This window comes from Xyrauchen texanus, chromosome 17, assembly GCF_025860055.1.
Source record: "Xyrauchen texanus isolate HMW12.3.18 chromosome 17, RBS_HiC_50CHRs, whole genome shotgun sequence".
NCBI classification, from domain to species: Eukaryota; Metazoa; Chordata; class Actinopteri; order Cypriniformes; family Catostomidae; genus Xyrauchen; species Xyrauchen texanus.
Genome location: NC_068292.1, coordinates 29,608,007 through 29,629,488, shown reverse-complemented (window position 1 = coordinate 29,629,488; position 21,482 = coordinate 29,608,007). Strand labels below are relative to the sequence as shown.

Sequence of the window (21,482 nt, the reverse complement as noted above, 5' to 3'; positions counted from 1 at the left end):
TCTAAACATAGCCCTACACGTTTCACACACATCAAAACATCAAGGAAACTGGTCTCTGTCTCTATGTGTGTGTGCGTGCGTGCGCGCGTGTGTGTGCGTGTGTGTGTGCGCGTGTGTCTGTCTGTCTGCGCGTTCTCTCTCTCTCTCTGGTTGTGCTTCAACCCCTAGTGAGTCACCTACCTAGACAGCATTGTTAGGCTTCACATGCGCGTTTCTATCGTCCCTTTCGAGCAGCTCATTGGGTTTCGTGACGCAGCCTCATTTCAGTGCAGTATCCGCCATATTGTCTATCAGGAGACGCCGAGAGGTAATGATGTGTGCGTACACGACCTACTGACATATGTATTCCTACATGAGCAGTTTTATTTCAGACCTTATTATTTCATAAAGGATAGGCACGTAATACACCTTGCTACTAAAATCTATTTGTTTGGGTTTTGTGTGACTGTAAACCGTGGGATATTTTAATTACACAGCGTTTGCCATTGCTACACGCTAACCACTAAAACCCGACGCTCATGTTATTAAATCAACCTGTAACTCAATATTTGGCCCCAGTTTTGGTTTAAGTGTAGATATTAACGTATTTTATTGTTTACTATTTTGTGAATAGAGTCTTGTGCTTTTATTTGTACATATTTTTAAGTAAATCATTTGTGCGAATGCAACTAGCGGCGTTAGCTTTGATGTAGCGTGTCGCGCCACGTTCAGCCAGCAGCGTTTGAGCGATAAAACATCGCAACATTTGTCTTTCGGCCAATGTATTTGGAAACTTATGGTTTTGTAATTTGTGTTATATTCGTATAAGACGTTTGGAGTGTGAATCGGGGTTAAATGCGTCGGGAAATAGTTTAGACATGGCTTAGGCGTGGCAAACGATAGCTAGTTAAAGGTTACCTGACAAACTAAAACTGTCGTGAAGCTGGTTGTTAGATTCTGAGAAATTGATTAATCTCATAGTTTTATTCGACATTTTTTAATGAATTAGTAACGTCGATTATAAACAGATGAACGGGGAAATGCAGAAAAGCTGTTAAGTGAGTATGGCTGCTTCTTTGGCTGTGTTATTAGGCCTGTGTGGATCAGTATCAAAAACAAGATATTGATTTTGTATAAAATATTTCAGGTTTACTAGTGTTTCTTTAGTTCAGTCTATAGTGCTCAAATAATCCTTGTTATGATTTAATGTATTCCATCCTGTCCCTAATCTTAATTAACCTTTTGAATTTGTCATTCATGTTATTCTAATGATTAGTAGTTAATTCAACTTGCCACAAACAGCAACAAGTCATTTTTATTTGTATAACGCCTTCTACAACACACATCCTTTCAAAGCAGCTTTACAGAAAATGAAACCGTAATATCTATAAAGTCGTAGTCATCGTTGTTTAGTTTGATTAAATACGATTATGAAGTGTGTATGAAAATAGGTAATTAAATAATAATTGTATTATAAACCCAGCAAACAAGCCGTAGGCGACTGTGGCAAGGAACACAAAACTCCATAAGATGAGAAATATAACCTTGGGAGAAACCAGGCTCACTGTGGGAGCCAGTTCCCCTATGGCTAACAGCTTGAATATAATGCCAGTATTACTTATTTATGAGCAAGCAACCTGGTTAGTTGTTAATGGATGTTGGTACATAAATCAGTACTTTGACAGTCCGGCTGATTCTGCAGAATCAGATTGCCGTTTTTTAAAGTTTACAACATCCTTGTGTTTTTCGTCATCTACAGGGCTGCGAGGAATGACGTTTAGGATTGTTTTGTCTCCTGATTAAGTTCCTGGATGTCCTCTTTCATTAGAATTACAATCAGGTTTGTTGTTCATGTTGCTATGCTTAAATGTAGTAAACCTCAGCTAATAGTGACTGTCAGATATCTTACCAGATGATTCTTTGCAGCCTATGCTCCACCATAAAGTCATCACATCTGCCTTCATCAGCCCCACCTGTCATTTGCTGCTTGGAGGAACCCTCCAAGGTAATCTGCAACCTATATAACTATTATGTGTGTATTTATTTGTGTTTGGAAACACAAATAATTCACGAAAATGTTCTTTAGAAACAAAAATAAGTTCTTGGGCTAAATAATATGTTCGTAAGAATGTTCCTAAGTACAATTCTTGAAAAATTCTTCAGAAGTTCTCAAATGTTTTCTTAAGAACATCCTAATGTTTTTTCTGAAGAATAAAATGACAGGCTTTGACATGGTATGATTATAATAGCCTGCTTATTAGGATGCCTTGTCTAATAAAACTAATTCAAAACTTCAACACTGGTAAATCTTAACAAAAATGTATGGATCTATTAACATTTTATTAAAGCGCCAAGCTGCTCGATCATTTTGTTTTAATGTAAAGTGCGTAAGATGTTAGTTTTACAATATTGTCTGTAATATACTTTCAGTGTTGCTATTTTAATGTTGTAATGCTTAATATTGCCACCCTCCATCATTTTGAATTGCTTTGACCCAGACACAAATTCTGACTTTTATGCACAAAAGTAAAAATTACAGTCAATTGATTAAAATAATGATGTATATGCCTCTAAAGATTGTGGAGAGCACTACATGCGGCGCATCTGTTTCAATTGACTGGCATGATTGACCATATTGAAAAGCTTCAAATCAACATTTATTTTTTATAATGTTTTGATAACAATTACATGATTTGGAAGCAGAGACACAGTCAAAAACGTGTTTTGTTCTAAAATCATGTTTCTACATAAAGAGCGCATTGAGACTTCCAATTCAGCGCGAAAGAATGCGTCGCCTATTAATCCAATAAATTCATTAAACATCTAACCTTTTGGGATCTAAGACAACTGTGAGGTCATCCTAACTTTTAAGAAGTTATTAAGAAAGATTAAGAACATTTGTTGGAGCATTTGAATGCTTACGTTTTTTTTTTTGAAAAACATAAGAACTTAGGAAGTTTTTTTTCGGGAATACAAAATTATTCTTAACTTAAGGAATTAAGAAAAAATGGTATTATAGAAAATAAAGTTTTGTGAATCCGGACCCTAGAGTATTCTCAGACAGTAGCTTCAGAACTTAATTAGATTTTTAAAATGAGCCATGTCTTAGCTAATTTTTGTTCAGTTCAGATCTGTTCTGTGTGTAGAACATTTTACTATGTTGTTAGAAGGTGTTTGCTTTACCACACATCTTCCTGATGGTCCATTTAATCTCTCAGTATTGTATTCTGTCTTTTCAGGTGTTTCAGGGAATACCGTGTGTCGAATATGTCTGGGCCTGTCCCAAGTCGCTCTCGAGTTTACCCTGACGTAAACACACAGCGACCCAGAGAGTACTGGGACTATGAATCCCATGTGGTAGACTGGGGGTATGTTCTCTTGAATTTTAATAAACTTCAAAAATAATGTACTCTAGATTAGTGGTCAACCGATATATTGCCATGACAGATAAATCAGCCAATGTTATTTTCAAAATTATATCAGCATTGGGTGATACATTTTCCCATTTGGCAGATTTATGTCGTAAGCCGCAGCGGTGCTGAGAATCGCCTGCTTTTCATGTGAAGGAGCCATCTGAGTTGTGTTAATGTCTGTTGTTTTTGCTATTAAGTGCCATTGTGTTTCCACCAAAATAGAACGGTGTTCATGTCTCATTCAAGCAGTCCTAGTCCCTGAGCAGACCTCACAAAACCTGTGCAAATCCAACGATTTCTTCCTGTGAAGCATGTAGTTCTGTGAAGCGCTCATATTTCTTCATCTGAAACTCGTATTATATAATTCTGGATCAAAACTGTGTACCTCTGGCTCACAAATGTTGATGTTTGATGTTGATGTCAGCGTCTTGGAGCAGTTCCCATGCATTGTAAAACCAAAATAATGCAGGTTCACCAAACATCTGTACTGCTGCAATTTATTATAGAAATCTAAAAACTCCACACTTCATGTCTATCAAAGAAAAGGAGGTAATGACAACATTTAAAAAAACTTGTAATGTGGAAAACTGTAAAATGTCATTCGCACTGCACATTTTCCATCAAAATAAAAGCTCCAGGTGAAGGTTAAAATGACACATAATAACATATTTTATAAAACGAATCTAATCCTCAAAATAATTATAATTCAGTATTATGTCATAAGAAATTTGACTGGGTCCCATATTAATAATTCATTATTAAACAACATTCAACTGTCTTTCAAAATGTGTTGCAAATTTTGCACATCATGCTCATTCACAAAAAAGTGTTTTAGTTCAAATATATGTTTAATAATTATTTACAAAATCATTCTTTCTTATGTTCATATAGTGTACAAGTGTGGAAAACATGGCTTCATTATTCTGACTAAATTTTTGCATGAAACATTTTGAATATATTCATAGGTTAAAAAAAATATATAAATATACAATTTTGTAGCCATATTGCCCAGCCCTATATGACTAAACAAACCATTTTATTTTACAAAGTTGAGGTTTTGAGTGAAAGTTGATAAAAAATAATGGTAAATAAAAGTTAATTGTATTTTTAACCATTTTCTGCATATGTAATTTGCTATCATTTTAAATTGTGTGATATAATGGTTATCAGCATAACAGCTACCTAACAGCCTCCCTTCTCTCAAGATACCAGCATTGGCCATTTAAAAAAAATTGGTTGATCACACAATCAAATATATAGCTAATATTGACTTAAATACAATGTTACATTATCCCTGTGGATATTTTGTGTTGAAATGCTCTTTTACTGCTTTTGATAAATAAGCAGCTTTTTATTACAAATTTTTATCTCTTATGCTTTAATATTTACATTTATGCATTCTAGGTTTGGTGCATTCAGTGTTGCTGAGTTTTAGGTCAAATTCACAGAATATGTACTGTGATGTTTTTGTTCTACAGAAATCAGGATGACTATCAGTTAGTGCGAAAGCTTGGCCGGGGGAAATACAGTGAAGTGTTTGAAGCCATAAACATCACTAACAATGAGAAAGTAGTCGTCAAAATACTCAAGGTATCATATTGTTTAAATTCACTGAACTGCAGATTATGGAATAGCTTTGTAAAGAAGTATCTCAGTTTGTCACGTTTTCCTTTTTTTTTTTTCTTGCTTGTTTAGCCAGTGAAAAAGAAGAAAATTAAACGAGAAATAAAAATTCTGGAGAACTTGAGAGGAGGCCCAAACATCATAACACTTTTAGACATCGTAAAGGATCCTGTGGTAGGTTTATTCAAATTATTTGTGAGTTTATATTTCAATGTCTTCTTGACCTTAGGTAAGACAGAGTCAGTCTGTTTTTAACTTTGACACATTTTATGATGACATGCAGGTTTTATTTTCACGAGGAATGGTGTTGATGCAATGACACTGGAATATGTGAGGGTTTGTTTGTGTGCCCTCAAGCTTAAAATCCATTCTGCCTTGTTTTTCCCAGTCACGAACGCCAGCACTGGTTTTTGAGCATGTAAACAATACGGACTTCAAAGTAAGAGTTTGATTTTTCTGTCCTCTTTTTAGTATGATTTATGTGAATTTAGTTTATTGAATGTTCTGTTTCTTTCACAGCAACTGTATCAAACATTATCAGACTATGACATCCGCTTCTACATGTATGAAATTCTGAAGGTGAGACAGACATTGCGGTTCTCATGTACAAAAGCTTTTGTAAAACTTACCGTTATTAAAGCCCATGTTAATTGTGGGTTGCAAGACCGAAATCATGGAGCATAATAACCAACCAATATCTGCTCATTTTGCAAAATCAATAAGGTTTCATTTTTGCTCATAACTTTAGAAATAATGTTCTGCAGCTGTGGAAACTTTCCTACAGTACTACACTCAGATTGCACTGATGTTGGGTCTAATGATTACCTACATGGTATTCCTCCCCAGGCTCTGGACTACTGCCACAGTATGGGGATAATGCACAGAGACGTAAAACCACACAATGTCATGATTGACCACGAGCACAGAAAGGTAACTCAGCCACATCCAGGTTAAGAAGGTGCCCAATCTTATAAGCACAACTTGTTTTCTTTGTTAAATATCTGCTGTACACAAATTTTGGGATTGAGGTCCTGGTGAATTCTTCTGGATTTATTGGATGACTCCAGGGCTCGACAATAAGGACTACCCAATGGCCTGGGGCCAGTAAGAGGGATTCGGGCCAGTTGCTGGAACTGTCACTTGCTCGATCGGGCCAGTGCTGCGTTTATAACATTAGTGCAAGCAAAAAACAAGCGTGAGAGCACAATAATTACACTGAGCGAACAAAGTCTTCTAACCGAGGAGCCAGACATGGGGACTTGTGACTTGGTGACTTGGACTCGAGTCGACTCGAGTCGCTATTTTTATGACTTGTGACTTGACAAAAAATAAAATACTTGAGACTTGACTCGGACTTGGAAGTTAAAGACTCGGGACTTGACTTGACTTGAGAGACGAAGACTTGAATGACTTGAGTGTTAATCACATCATGTTTTCAGTTTGAATATAAAATATATAAATTATTTTAAAAAATAAAGTTGATCCAGCTGGAGCGCAGGCTGAGAATAGTTTTGTCATGACTGGATCACGACACTATAGGCCAGGGGTGTCAAACTCAAATACACAGTGGGCCGAGATTAAAAAATTGCTATAAGTCAAGGGCCGGACAGGTTAAACGTTTATTGAAAACTTATTGAAACAACGTATTATTATTATGAACCTGAAACCAACATATATATTATTGTCTATAAAACAACATTAATTAGGAAATAAAAAAATTAAATTAATAAATAAAATCAGTTTCACTAATTTCTTATGGTTATTTACAAAAGTTATTTACTTCAAAGGAAAATCAAATGTCCTATAGCAAGAGAAAGAAAAAATGCAAAAATGAAACTGCATTAAAGACTGAAAATGCGTCAAAGCACCGCTTGCTGCTCTGCTCATTGGTCTGAGCCAGATGCTTGGTGTCTCATCTTGGATACAAGTTCATCAATGTCTGGGGTCAGGCTCTGAGATGAGGAAATCCTCAGGATTGAGTGAAGGTGTTCATCAGTAAGACGAGTCCTGTGTGAAGTTTTGTTTATCTTCATCAAAGAGAAGAGTTGTTCACACAAGTATGTGCTGCCAAACATAGAGACCGTTTGAGCAGCCTGGGAGCGCATCTGGGGCATTGTATTGGGGATGAAACGTGGAAATTCTGCAGCGCCCACAGACTCATATTTTGCCTTCAGTGTGTCACTACATTGGAGCTCAATCAGCTCCATTTGGAGGTTTGATCGTGTGCTTTTTTGAGCTTCAAAATCGGCAAATCGCCATGTGAACTCAGCACCAAGTATGCTGAGTTTTTCAGCAAACTGTGTAGTTGGGAAAACGGTGGTAGCGACCTGCTCTTTCATTGTTTGGCAGCGCGGAAAATGGCTCATGTCTTCCTGCAGCATCTGCGTCTCCCACAGGCGCAGCTTGGTTTTAAAAGCCCTCACTATAGCGTACATGTCAGTGATGATACAGCCCCGCCCCTGAAGCTGCAGGTTGAGCGCATTCAGGTGGCTCGTGATGTCACACAGAAACGCCACTTCACACAGAAACTTTTTATTTCGGAGCTCTTTTGTGTCTTTTCCTTTGCTTTCCGTGAACTCACAGATCTCCTCACGCAACTCGAAAAATCTTTCCAGCACCTTTCCCTGGCTTAGCCATCGCACCTCTGTGTGATAGGGCAAGTCACCATATTCTGAACTTAACTCCGCCAGAAAAGACTTGAACTGGCGGTGATTTAAACCTTTGGCTCTGAAAAAGTTAACCGTTTTTTTTATGATGCTCATCACATGTTCCATTTTCAAAGCTTTGCCACACAAGGATTCCTGGTGTATGATGCAGTGATAAGCTGTCAGCTCACCTGTGACGTTTTCCTCCTGCATCTTTTCTCGGATCCTCCCCACCAATCCACTTTTTTGACCGCACATCGCAGGCGCTCCATCTGTTGTCAGTCCCACAAGTTTATCCCACGGCAACCACATTTTATCTACACATCTGGACACCTCTTCAAAGATAACTTTCCCCGTAGTTGTGCCATGCATTGAGTGTAATCTTCTGTTACGCACAGGCTTGAGTCCACTCCACGGATGAAAATTGACAGCTGGGCAGTATCAGAAGTGTCGGTGCTCTCATCCACAGCAAGGGAGTATGCTATGAAATCGTTTCCCTTTCTCACAAGCTGTTGTTGGAGATTGGTAGCAAGGTGACGCACACGATCAGCAACAGCGTTTCGGCTCAGGCTCACATTTAAAAATGCTTGCCTTTTTTCTGGGCACACGGCGTCGCAAACTTTAATCATGCAGTTTTTGACAAATTCCCCCTCGCTAAAGGGCCTGGCTGATTTTGCGACCTCTGCTGCCACAATAAAACTGGCCTTAACAGCAGCCTCGCTTTGTGATTTGGCTTTAGTGAACATAGCCTGCTGTGACACCAGACTTCTTTTAACTCTTCTACCTTCTGTAGCCTTTGTGTCGTGGTCCAGATGCTTGTATTTGTCGTGGTGCTTCGCTTCATAGTGTCTTCTTATGTTGTATTCTTTCATTACAGACACGCTGTCTCCGCACAGGAGACACACAGCTTTTCCCTTTACATCCGTGGAACATATACTGTGACTCCCACCTGTCCTGAAAACCCCTGTTTTCAAAGTCCACCTTTCGTTTAGCCATTTTTTTGGGAGAGAGTTAGTTGATTATTGTGGTACGCTTTCGCGGTAATGTTTCCATGGTGACACGTCATTGCTTGTCACGTGACACAGCGCAACCACACAGCGCTGAATATATAGATCAGTGCGCTGAATGAGTGCTCAGCTCCCACTGGCTCCCACGTAATTCGAACCGATATACCGGCGGGCCAGCTCTAAAAATAAATACATTTTGTCATGCGGGCCAAAGATAATTAATTTGCGGGCCGGTTGTGGCCCGCGGGCCTTGAGTTTGACACATATGCTATAGGCTATCATCAGCCATGCCCTCTCGTACCTTACGCACACCACGCCCACTTAGATCAGATAACACATCAACATGTCAGCCGGAGGGGTAACGTTACCGAGGGTCATCGTTTTCGGCTTCAAAAATGATTATCAAGATAGTAAAAGACGAACAGCGCTTTGCAAGACATGCAACGTTAAGATCGCGGACAGCCAGACGACAACCTCCAATTTCGTGCGCCATTTGAAGAGCCATTCTGCCCAGTAAGTGCTTGTCAATTTGTTAATTTTATTTGGTTAGTTGGTAGTTAGCTAATGTAATAATAGCAGGGTTCCCACGGGTCCTTGAAATCCTTGAAAGTTTGTGAATCTGAAAAATAAAATTCAAGGCCCTGGAAAGTTCTTGAAAATAAACATACATATACAGGTCCTTGAAAGTGCTTGAATTTATTTTGTGCAAGAAGTTTTCTGGAAAAAAAAATCTGTCCATTAATTTTTTATTTCGCCAACACTTCGTGGCTTATGCTGCATACTAGCCTGCTTGATTTACGTTAGTTACTGCGCATTTAAGTGTTTCCCGTGCGAGGTACTTTGTTTTGTACGCTGCCATGACGCTCACGCCGCTGGTACCTCAACGCTTCCCACTCACAGACATTGCAAAAATAGGCTTATGGATATACTCTGAGTGTGTGTGTGTGTGTGTGTGAGAGCGTGAGAGTGAGTGTGTGTGTGTGTGTGAGTGAGTGAGTGGGTGTGGGGTGTGGGAGAGAGAGTGTGTGAGAGAGTGAGTGTGTGTGTGTGTGTGTGAGCTGAGAGTGAGTGGGAGTGAGTGAGTGTGGGAGAGAGAGTGTGTGTGAGTGGGTGTGTGAGAGAGAGAGAGTGTGTGAGAGAGGGTGTGTGAGAGAGGGTGTGTGAGAGAGGGTGTGGGAGAGAGGGTGTGGGAGAGAGAGTGTGGGAGAGAGAGTGTGTGTGTGAGAGAGTGTGTGTGTGAGAGAAAGAGTGTGTGAGAGAGAGTGTGAGAGAGAGTGTGTGTGTGAGAGAGAGAGGAGAAATGTAACAAAGTTTAATGTATGTAACTGTGTTTGAGAGAGAGAGAGGGAGGTGTTCAGAGAGGAGTCTGTTGGATGTTAAGCTGTTATATGTTTTATGGACTCAATGTTGAAAATTTAAAACATTTCAAACACTGTTGGCAGAAGTGAAAAATAAATAATTTTATGAAGTTACAATTTTGTTTGATTCCATGATGTATTTTACTGAACATGAGTATTGTAATTTACTGACAGTTACTTATATCTTGTCTTTTCACTTTATTATGATCAGATTCTGCAGGTAAAATTACAATAATAAGGTGACTTGACTTGGACTTGACTTGACATAGCCTGTGACTTGACTTGGACTTGACTTGACATAGCCTGTGACTTGACTTGGACTTGACTTGACATAGCCTGTGACTTGACTTGGACTTGACTTGACATAGCCTGTGACTTGACTTGGACTTGACTTGCCCAAGAAAAAAATACTTGGGACTTACTTGAGACTTGAAGGTTAAGACTTGAGACTTACTTGAGACTTGCACATGTGTGACTTGGTCCCATCTCTGCGAGGAGCGAGTGTGAGTACAGTGCATCCGGAAATTATTCACAGCTCTTCATTTTTTCCACATTTTGTAATGTTACAGCCTTATTCCAAAATGGATTAAATTAATTATTTTCCTCAAAATTCTACAAACAATACCCCATAATGACAACTTGAAAGCAGTTTGTTTGAAATCTTTGTAAAAAAAATAAAAAACTGGGAAAAAAAATCACATGTACGTATGTATTCACAGCCTTTGCCATGACATTCAAAATTGAGCTCAGGTGAATCCTGTTTCCACTGATCAGCCTTGAGATGTTTCTACAACTTGATTGAAGACACTGAGCACAATGTCCTCACTCTTTAAGTGTCTTAGCAGCAGCTATTACCAATGTGTAGAAAATAGCAGGGAAAAAAACCCACTTAAAGAATTTTGCAGTGGGATTTAACGTCTTGTGCAACATTTTAAGTATTCCAGCACATTCCGTGTTCATGGTGCGTGAAATCCCCACATTTTTAGTTTTTACATGTTGGTGAAAATTAGTAAACGCATTGGAACACAAGAAATCAACAGTTTCTTTCTATTGGACTGAAAATCCATGTCTCTCTGTGTATATATCTCATCATCATCTCTCTCCATGCAATGTAGACTGTTTAACATGCATGTGCACTCGTAAAGGGACAGAGCACTAGTTTTTTACCCACTGTAAAAAAAACAAACTCATTTTCTCTCATTAATTCGCATTTAGAGATGAAGCACAGAATGAAACGTAATAAACTTTGTTAAACCCCAGTTATACGTGTGTCTGGAAATCACGAGCTGTTCAATATCCAAAATGTAAGTATACATTTAATTAGCTAATGTTTCAAAGCGTCAAAATGTATCTGAAATGATAATGCCGTTTGATGTGAAAAGCAAGATCTCTATGGCTTTTAATATCAGACCTGTTCAGCTGCAGGTGAATATGAATATTTGAAACCGTCTACTTCATATCATCCTCTTAAAACATGTTACATGTCTAATTTCTGGACAATGTATTTTTTATTTGTTCTTTGTATGTCAGTGTTGGTCTTGTTTGGTTTGTCTGATTTCATGTTATATACATATTGTTAATTCACAGATTAGGCCTAATATCTACCTACTGTATATTGCACCTCACTACTGATTTTGTAGCAAGTCTGTTCTCTCAGCCAATAATCAAATCTTTAAGTGACTCAGTGAATAATCTTTGATGCTTCTTGTGAAAACACTACACATGGGCAAAAGTTGCGTGATTAAACTGGTGACCGACAACCCGTCATCTCCTCCACAGCACTCTTGGCTTAAAAACATGTGTAAATGAGGCTAATATGATGTATTTATGAATTTATATCTGTAAAGTGCATATATGGGATTACATAAGGCATAAATCATATCTTGCAAATTATAAATGTGATAAAATTTTGGGGGACATTGTGTTTTTTATTTTTTTCTAACCAATTTGGAATTCCCAATTGCGCTCTTAAGTCCTCGAGGTGGCATAGTGACTCAATCTGGGTGGTGGAGGACGAATCTCAGTTGCCTCCGTATCTGAGACCATCAATCCACGGATCTTATCACGTTGCTTGTTGAGCATGTTACTGTGGAGACGTAGCGCGTGTGGTGGCCCACACTGTTCTCCGGCATCCACACACAACTCACCACATGCCCCACCGAGAGCGAGAACCACACATTATAGCGACTACAAAGTTATCCCATGTGACTCCCCTCCCTAGCAACCGGGTCAATTTGGTTGCTTAGGAGAACTGGCACTCAGCACACCCTGGATTCGAACTCATAACTCCAGGGGTGGTAGTCAGCGTCTTTACTCGCTGAGTTACCCAGGCTCCTAGGGGACATTGTATTAAAAACAAGATATGTGAAACTATTTATCTTCGGACATATTTTTTAAAGCCATGATGGTAAAAGCTATTTATAATTTTTGTGTTGGGCCAGTGAAATTTTGGCAGGGCCAGTAAAAATCAGAAGCACTGGCCCAACTGGTCTAGTAGAAAAAATTCTTAGCATTGAGCCCTGGACTGAGAATATCTCTCTTCCTCTTAAAGCTTCGTCTGATTGATTGGGGCTTGGCTGAGTTTTACCACCCAAACCAGGAGTACAACGTACGTGTGGCTTCCCGATATTTTAAAGGGCCTGAACTCCTTGTGGACTACCAGGTACATTTTTTTGTTATTTTGGCTTATTGATGCAGTATTATTGGCAAAACCTTTACATTTTCAGCTGACATTTCAGAGTTGTCAATTATATAAAGAAAATGTGATGCCATTTAGATGTATGACTACAGTCTGGATATGTGGAGTCTTGGATGCATGCTAGCAAGTATGATCTTCAGGAAGGAACCGTTTTTTCATGGACATGACAACTATGACCAGGTCCATCTCTTTCTTTTGCCTGAACACAAAAACAAATTGCAGTGATTGTTTGCTTAGTTATTGTAATATATAAGGATCTCCTATGCAGATATATTTATTTTTTGTTGCTTTTAGCTGCTTTAATTTAGTATCATGGTCATGAAGCATTTACAGTTGGTTTCAGTGCATTGATTATGCTGTTTTTCTTAATAGCTGGTTCGGATTGCAAAAGTTCTGGGAACGGAGGACCTGTATGTTTACATTGACAAATACAACATTGAACTGGATCCACGCTTTAATGATATTTTGGGCAGGTATGAATTGAGTGTAAAGTTAATGTTGATCAGGACATATTGATATTTCTTTCTGCCTGGTAGATTAAAATACAGGGATGCAAACTCCTCACCTTTCTGCGTAATTTGCCATTTTGAAGCCAAAATTGGTCAGTTCTGTAATTCATGCATATCCAAAGAGTTTTTATTTTGAGGTAGGGGTGGTCGGACTCCTGCGTGATTGATTAGAGCAGCGGCCAATCGTAGTCCTGCTGAGGCAGATGGCTTGATTACTAATGGCTACAGCCAATGTGTGCTTTGTTACTGCAGTACATGCACTGTGATTCTCATCTGACAGGAATGATGTGTGAAGCGGCACTCGTGAAACATCTCATTCATAAACTGAATAATTTATACAAATCAAGGAGTTTTCACATGACTCGCATCAGTGCTGTTCAATACATTGAAGTGTAAGTGCAACCAATGCTCCGGCTTTACATCAAAGTGTTTTTCACATGTTTTTGCTAAAAAATTATGTCTTGGGAGTACAAAGCAATGAGAAAAAAAACTGTCCATATTTATGAAGAGATAATGAATGTCTCACAATTCCTGGAATTATGAGACATTCAATATCTCTTCATAAATTAAATGATTAAATATTACCTTATCACTTCCGAGTTTGCCCGTTATTTAACTCCAGTTATTACATTCACCAAGAAAGCGCTCAGACTGAAACATAGATCTCTTCTTTTAACTTTCTGCAATCAAAGTAATTTAAATTTCCCCCAATGTTTACCGTTTACATCTCCTACTTTCTTGCATGACCAATCCGTAAAATCACCCTAATCGACGCTTTCTGCAATTCTTGTCATGTGGAGGCCAAAGCGCCACTTGATGCAGGTGTTGAACAGAGTGTTGATGCCTCGACACAACTCATATGAAATTCGCTTTACACTGATGAAAGGCCATTATTGAAACTCATAATTATTATTATTTGGCTATTATTGTTGTCTTTTTTGATAAGTCATACTCAATAGTTTAAATACTGTAGGAAAATGATAGATCTGCTTTGTTGCTATAATGCTTAAACTAGGGCTGTCACGATTACTTGATTTAATTAAATTATTAAAAATATTCCTTGATTACAAAATTGCTGAATTGACAAATCAAAAATAAGGCGGAAGTGATGGAGGAGGGTGTAAACACATAACGATACAGGGTGTTAGCTGTGTGCGAGCACTTCACTTTAGATTTGAAAACTAATGCAGAACCTAAAAAATCCCCATAAGATCATTTCAGCAATGCAACAACACTTGAAAAGATGATATTCAGTTTTAACAGACTGAATACGGCACTGTAAGTTCACACTGCATGCAAATTGCAGTGCTATGTCCATATGCACGAGAAGTTGAGCTATTCGTTGCTGTGCGGGGCACTCGGAACTCAGCAAAAAATCACATTGGAATTCAATCTAAATCTATCAACACAATCGTTTGCAATATAGGCTTTTTTTTAAGCAACATAAAATGTCATGAAAAAGCTGTCCTTGTGACTTGATTAAAGTTACTGATGCACAAACATATTCTGTTCAATATATCTGACCGAACCAGATGATCTTAGATTATTTTCATCAAATGATCTTGAGTTCTGTGTAAATTAATTACCATTTGAATGTAATTGCAATCTTTCTCATGTAAATTAAATTTCTTGATGATTGTTTAAAAAATAGATCGCAATACCCCACTTCCGATAAATATTATGTAGTTTATGGCCATTATTGGGAATTGATAACTTTATTTACTGAATAAAACCGCAGATCTGTCTGTATGCTATCAGTCAAGACTCACCGTGATTCTGCTGTTAAAAACGCATAATAAAGCTTTGGCTTACCTGAGGGAGAAATTGCTAGTCTTCGCATGTGGAAATTATTAACAGTATTTCTTTGATAAGGAACTGAATGTCCAGATGCTTAAGAGCATTTTACACAGTATGTGGCAAGCATCAAGCTTTTGCGATCTGCAGTATGTAGCACAAGTGCAACAATGATCGTAACTGCTGCAGCTCAATGCAAGAGTGAAAACCTTTCTTGTGTAATTACTGTGAATATTTTAGTCTGTTTTTTGCTTGCAAGTACAGTGCTGTTAAAAAGTATTTGCCCCTTCATGATTTCTATTTTTGTGTACTTTTCATGCTAAATTGTTTTAGATCTTTAAACGAGATAATACATAAATGCAACCTGAGTAAACACAAAATACAGTTTTCATATATATATATATATTTTTTTTTTATTGAACAAAAAAGTTGATCCAATACCTATACCACCCATGTGAAAAATAACTGCCCACTTAAACGTAATAGCAGGTTGTGCCACCTTTTGCAGCAACAACTGCAACCAAACGCTTCCTATAAATGGAATTTTGGCCTCTTCTTTGCAGAACTGTTTTAGTTCAGCCACATTGGAGGGTTTTCAAGCATGAACTGCCCTTTTAAGGTCCTGCCACAGCATCTCAATCGGGTTCAAGTCAGGACTTTGACTAGGCCACTCAAACTTTAATTTAGCTTCTTTTGAGCCATTCAGAGGTGGACTTACTCCTATGCTTTGGATAATTGTCTTGCTGCATAATCCAGTTGTGCTTGAGCTTCAACTCACGGACTGATGAATGGATGTTCTCCTTTAGGATTTTCTGGTATAGAGCAGAATTCAGAATTCCCTCAATTATTGCATCTTGCCTTGGCCCTGAAGCAGCAAAGCATCTCCACACCATCACACTACCATGCTTGACCGTAGGATTGATGATCTCTTTGTGGAATTCTATGTTTGATTTACACCAGATGTAATGGGACCCCTGTCTTCCAAACTGTTCCACTTTCAAATCCGACCACAGAACATTCTCCCGAAAGGTTTGAGGATCATCAAGGTGTTGTTTTGGCAAAATTCAGACAAGCCTTAATGTTCTTCTGGGTTAGCAGTTTTCGCTTCAGTGCTTTTCCATGGATGGCATTTTTGGCCAGTGTCTTTCTGATGGTGGAGTCATGAACAGTTCCTTGGATGTTGTCCTTGGCTTTTTTATGACTTCCTGGATGAGTTGTTGTGCTCTTGGAGGAATTTTGGAATGTTGGCAATTCTGGGAAGGTTACCTACTGTGCCAAGCATTCTCCATTGGGAGATAATGGCCCTCAATGTAGTTCTTTGGAGTCCCAGAGCCTTTGAAATAGCTTTATAACCCTTCCAAGAATTATGTATTTCAATGACCTTTTTCCTCATCATTTCTGGAAAAGTGCCACACCATGGCATAGTGTGCTACTCAGTGAGAACTTTTAGCCAACATCATGCTGCTGAAAAAGTTATATTTAGGTGTTGATTTGATTGAATAGGGTTGGAATTAATCAGGCCTGGGTGTGTCTGTTCCATCTGAACCCCATTATGAATGCAGTTTTGTTGATTTAGGGTGTAGTAACTAAGGGGGCAAATACCTTTTCAAACAGGCCCAGTTGATTTGAATTTGCGTCAATAAAATTATCATTTAAAAACAGTATTTTGTGTTTACTCAGATTGCCTTTGTTTTATGTTAAGCAAATACTTGTTAACAGCACTGTATAATGATAGTTTAAAAAAAAGAATTACATAAAATGGCTTTTATCTCTATTAAATAGTTATATAACTCAAACAAAATTGGTCGAATATTTTATTTACATGGCCTGTTTTCCCATATTTGATGAGTTTATAATGAGTAGATCATGTTGAATTAGTTGTAGAAAAATGTAGATTGGGCATTTAAAAAAAAATTAAGTTGGGCTCATGTAGAAGCCAGTCTCTGTCAGCTTGAATTATATACATTTCTGATATTATAGGTTTGCTTTGGGTGTCTGTTGGGTTTAGATATTGTTTGCACAATTGTTTTGTTGTTATTCAATCATAAAAAAAAAACTTAGGCTAATGGATGCATTTTAGTCAATTGTAATGTCACCTCAACATTATACAATCTGAGTTAGTAAAGAGAAATCCAATTACTCGGTTAATCTTCAAAATAATTGTTAATGACAGCCCTAGCTTAAACATTCTACTGAAGTCAGTAGAGTTTTATACATGTAAATTGTAATAAGTGGAAGTCAAGGGTGTTTTTGAAACTCACTATGATTGTTGTCTTTTTGGATGTAAAGTCAAGCTCATTAGTTCAGAAACAGAGCAAAAATTATAGATCTGCTTTGTTCCTTTAATGATTAAACACTAAGTTTCTTGGTAGAATTGGTTTGTGAACATCTCAAAATGATTCAATGACTCCCTCATAGCACAGAAGATGCTCATTTGTCTCCAAGTAGTGGCTTCTCCAGAAGGGGGTTACTGAGCTAATCAGTTAATTAAACTGAACAAATTTGTGAAACAGAAGCAAGTCACACTAATTACCCTTTATTTTTGCAGTTAAGTCTGCACAATTGTGCTGTTGATTTTGCTACTTTTAGCTTATTCTTTAAAAAAAAAAAAAAAATCCCCCGAAAATATACTCGTGGATCAGTGTGTCCTGCTTTTATCTTTTTTTTTTTTATCCCTCATGAGTTTGCATCTCTGAAAAAAGTTTAACCTGTGTATTATCAATTATTATAGCCTTAAATGATAATAAGTTGTAATATAAATTACAATTCAGTTTATGTGACATCTTATTAATAAATAACTGAATTGTAGCTATTAGGTTTATATTAGTTGTCTTAAACATGAATGTTTTAACATCCATCTTGCTCACTTATTTAGACACTCCCGGAAGAGATGGGAGAGATTTGTGCACAGTGAAAATCAGCACCTGGTCAGTACCGAGGCTCTGGATTTTCTGGACAAGCTGCTACGTTATGACCACCAGGCCCGACTGACTGCCCGCGAGGCCATGGACCACCCTTATTTCTGTGCGTTCCCTGCTAACTAATATTGATCAACACTCCCAAAACTTTTGAATGCATGCTCTTCTCACTGATGCCCCTTTTTTTTTTTTTTACTTTGTCAAGTTAAATCCTTTTATGTTTGTATTCTCAGTCTAAAACTGAATTTATTAACAACATTCTTTTTTTGAAGTTTAACCATGAAACGCTTGCAGTACATTTATTTAACCCTTTCATACTTGGCATCACACATTTCAGGGTTCCCATGCGTTCTGGAAAACCTGCAATATTGTAATGCAGTTTTCCAGTCATGGAAAATTTGAAAAATACCTAAATGTCCTGGAAAAATAATTATTTGTCCTCGAAAATATTAATATAACCATTTGACTGTGTTGCTAGCAAGGTTTCCGTTAAAAGCATAAACACATGGGTAACGATCTGACTCGGAATAGGAGTCAAATAAACAAATTTGTATTGCATATTGTGAAACAATATCAGCGATTTAAGGGTGCTTACGCCCTCATGATTGATTACAGCAGCAGCCAATCATGAGTTTGGCAATCGTGTTGCAACCGAGGCAGATCTCTTGATTGGTTACAGCTACGACCAATTGCGTGCCTTGCTTCAGCGGTGCATGCAAAGTAAGAAGCGGCATTTGTGAAACCTCATTCATAGACAAACTGAATGACCTGGTACTTGTACCGACTGAATGAGTGGGGAATGTTGTTCTTTTTCATCTGCATCGGCATGTGAGTCTACCTTGTTCATCATGGAGAGAAAAAGGCAGAAGAGCTATTAATGTGTAAAAGTGACTGACGTTTCTGCACATTGAGGGGATGTCACGTGACTTGTGTCAGTGATGCTGAATACATTGAAGTCTATGATGACGCGTCAGAATTTATAACCTCGGCTATAAATTCACTCCAAAGTGTTTATACACGTTTTGCCTCACAAAAGATGTCTTTTGACCGTACAAAGCTTTATGTGAAAGTTTAACATAAAATCTGAAAAAAACAATGCCATTAAGCATACTGCTTATCTGGAGGTAAGAAACTTCTGTCAAATACACACAGAAATAGCTAAATAAAAGCTTGATTTAAATGGACATGTTTTTTTTTTTTGCATAAAATGTTCTGGAAAAGAGTGGGAACATAATATTAGTTTCTGCAACAGCCAGATACTTTACAAGCTGCCAGATTCAAATCGGCTTTTGCGCTGACACAGCGCAGTGGTCAAACGTCTGTTATTTATGTTATTTCAAACAGTTACTTGTACAGTCTTTTAAACCACCGAATAAGTTTATTTTATATACATCCAACTCGTCACCAAAATACCATAATAAAAAGTTTACAGCTCCTATATGCGCAGTTAATACTTCAAATGCGATCTTCCTCCGATGCGTGATACCATGTTTGTTTACATTAGTAGCATTTGTCAAACAAACAGCTACTCATACAGTGTTTAAGAACATAACATGTTTATTTTATGTAACAAACGGCCTAAATGTCACCAAAGTACCATGATAATAATTTACAGCTTATATGCACAACTATCATATCTAAATGTGATCTTCCCATGCACGCAGCCATGTCTGATAATTAGGTGCAGATGCGGTTTTCATTCACACAATCAGCATCTCAAACTGTCTTTTCAGGCATACAATACATTTAGCCAAACTAACAAAAGCACCACGATAACAGTTTATAACTTGTATACTTGCAGTGAATACATGCTGATCGAGCGTGATTATCCATGCATGCAGCCAAGTCTGGACATAACCCATTTGTTCACATGTTTACAATATTATGTACAGTAATTTTTTATATGAAATCAAAAAGCAAAATAATTAAAAACATTCATCTACACTTTTCCCCCCTCTACCGACTGTGCAGTGACACGTTAAAAAATAACTCACTCCAGGGGTCACTGCAGAGGACTATAGACCCTACTCATAAAAAGGTTAAAAACAGATCCTCCATAATGGCTTTAAATCTGACACACTAGCAACTTTCAAAGCAGTGAGTGAGTTGGGATCAACTGACAACAGGTTATAAAGGTGTTCTGGCATGTGATAATATCTGTGATTTAAGAATTAAAAATGGTTGGCAAAATTTATGATATTAGTGCAGTGAGATTCTGAGAAAATGAAATTAAATTTAGTTTTTAGCTTGAGTGAAGCTGCCAGGGCATTTTAAGACTAGATTTCTATGTAACCGTTAAACTGGCTTCAGATGGAATTGATATCCAGGTTGTTGGAAAATAAAATCTCATGTCACAGTTTTTGTCATGTTGTTGTTTAGAGGAGAATTAACTTTATTTATTTTGTGTGTGTATGTGTAGACCCCATAGTTAAAGACCAGGGCAGAGGAGCACCGGCTGCAGGAATGGCTGCCAGTTCCACACCAATCAGCTCTTCTTGCTTGATGGCAGGTAAACTGTTTCTCCTTCTCCCTAGTTCTTTACCTCTCTAGTCTATACAATACTTTCATAATTCATTATCAGTTTTAAAAACTTCAATCCAAAGGATAAACATTCCTGAAAAAGTAAGTCTGGGTATTGTGATCCACCTCAAAATTCAATACATTGATATGTCACTATCATAATTATATCAAATTAAATGAAATGGCACAATCTATTCTGTGTCTTTAGAAGAGACTCTGAGAAACAATTGTCTGAGTGTTTGCACTTCTTTAGATAAACTGCTGCTTTATTACACTATTTTCAAAAACAGATGGACAATGCAAATAAATCAATACAAATATTGATACAAGAATATAAATTATTGTATGAAAAAGTGTTGTGATGTTTCAATAGATGATTGTAAAGCCCATCCCTATGAAGGTCTTTGACCAAAACATGGCTACAGATTTGCAAAGTTTGACAGTGACTTTTTCCTGTTCTTTCCATTATAAAAACTTAAATCTAAAATGCTAAGCTCTAACATGTTGGTTATTTTCATGCTGCAGGCATCACATCTATGACTCCGAGCACACAGCCCAACATCGCCAACATGAACGCTGGCTCTCCCGTCATCCCTGCCCCAAACACAATGGCCACACAAGTGCCCACTGCCGCTGGAGCCCAGCCCTGAGTACCAACTGGCCCCTACCTTCCCCCCTCTCTTTCTCATATCCCTTTATCTCTGTCTTTCATGGAATTGTGAATGTGGCGGGGGGGGGGGTCATTGATTTCATTTGTCGTTATTTTTATGTTGCAAATAACAAAGAACTAATATTATGTTACCGTTTTATTTTTTTCCTTCAGTTGTGTTGTTTAGGGATTTATGGACTCAAAGAAACCCATCATGTTTTTGCACCTGTCTGTGTGAGTTAGAAAAGCATATGGGTGTGAGCTTTCTCACCGTGACTGTTTAGAAACATGCATAAATGTCCACCTGAAGAAGGATAATAAAATTTATTTTATATGTCCCTCTAGCATTCTTGTGCTTGAAAACTATTT

The 21,482-nt window shown here is 37.8% G+C and overlaps 1 protein-coding gene across 2 annotated transcripts; it reads left to right on the top strand.

The window, feature by feature from the left end:
- The first annotated feature begins 262 nt into the window (after positions 1-262).
- csnk2a1 (casein kinase 2, alpha 1 polypeptide) lies at positions 263-21,451 on the top strand. Of its 2 annotated transcripts, none has more exons than XM_052146897.1 (15): positions 263-307; positions 1,739-1,819; positions 1,906-1,984; positions 3,219-3,347; positions 4,871-4,982; positions 5,088-5,189; positions 5,404-5,454; positions 5,535-5,594; positions 5,862-5,945; positions 12,577-12,687; positions 12,802-12,903; positions 13,096-13,196; positions 17,902-18,050; positions 20,364-20,453; positions 20,990-21,451. In XM_052146897.1, the coding sequence occupies exons 4-15, from the start codon at positions 3,247-3,249 to the stop codon at positions 21,112-21,114; spliced, it is 1,188 nt and encodes a 395-aa protein (XP_052002857.1). In that variant the 5' UTR covers positions 263-307; positions 1,739-1,819; positions 1,906-1,984; positions 3,219-3,246; the 3' UTR covers positions 21,115-21,451. The 2 variants fall into 2 exon arrangements, with proteins under 2 accessions (XP_052002857.1, XP_052002858.1); XM_052146898.1 differs by having other exon boundaries at positions 294-317.
- The last annotated feature ends 31 nt before the right edge of the window (positions 21,452-21,482 follow it).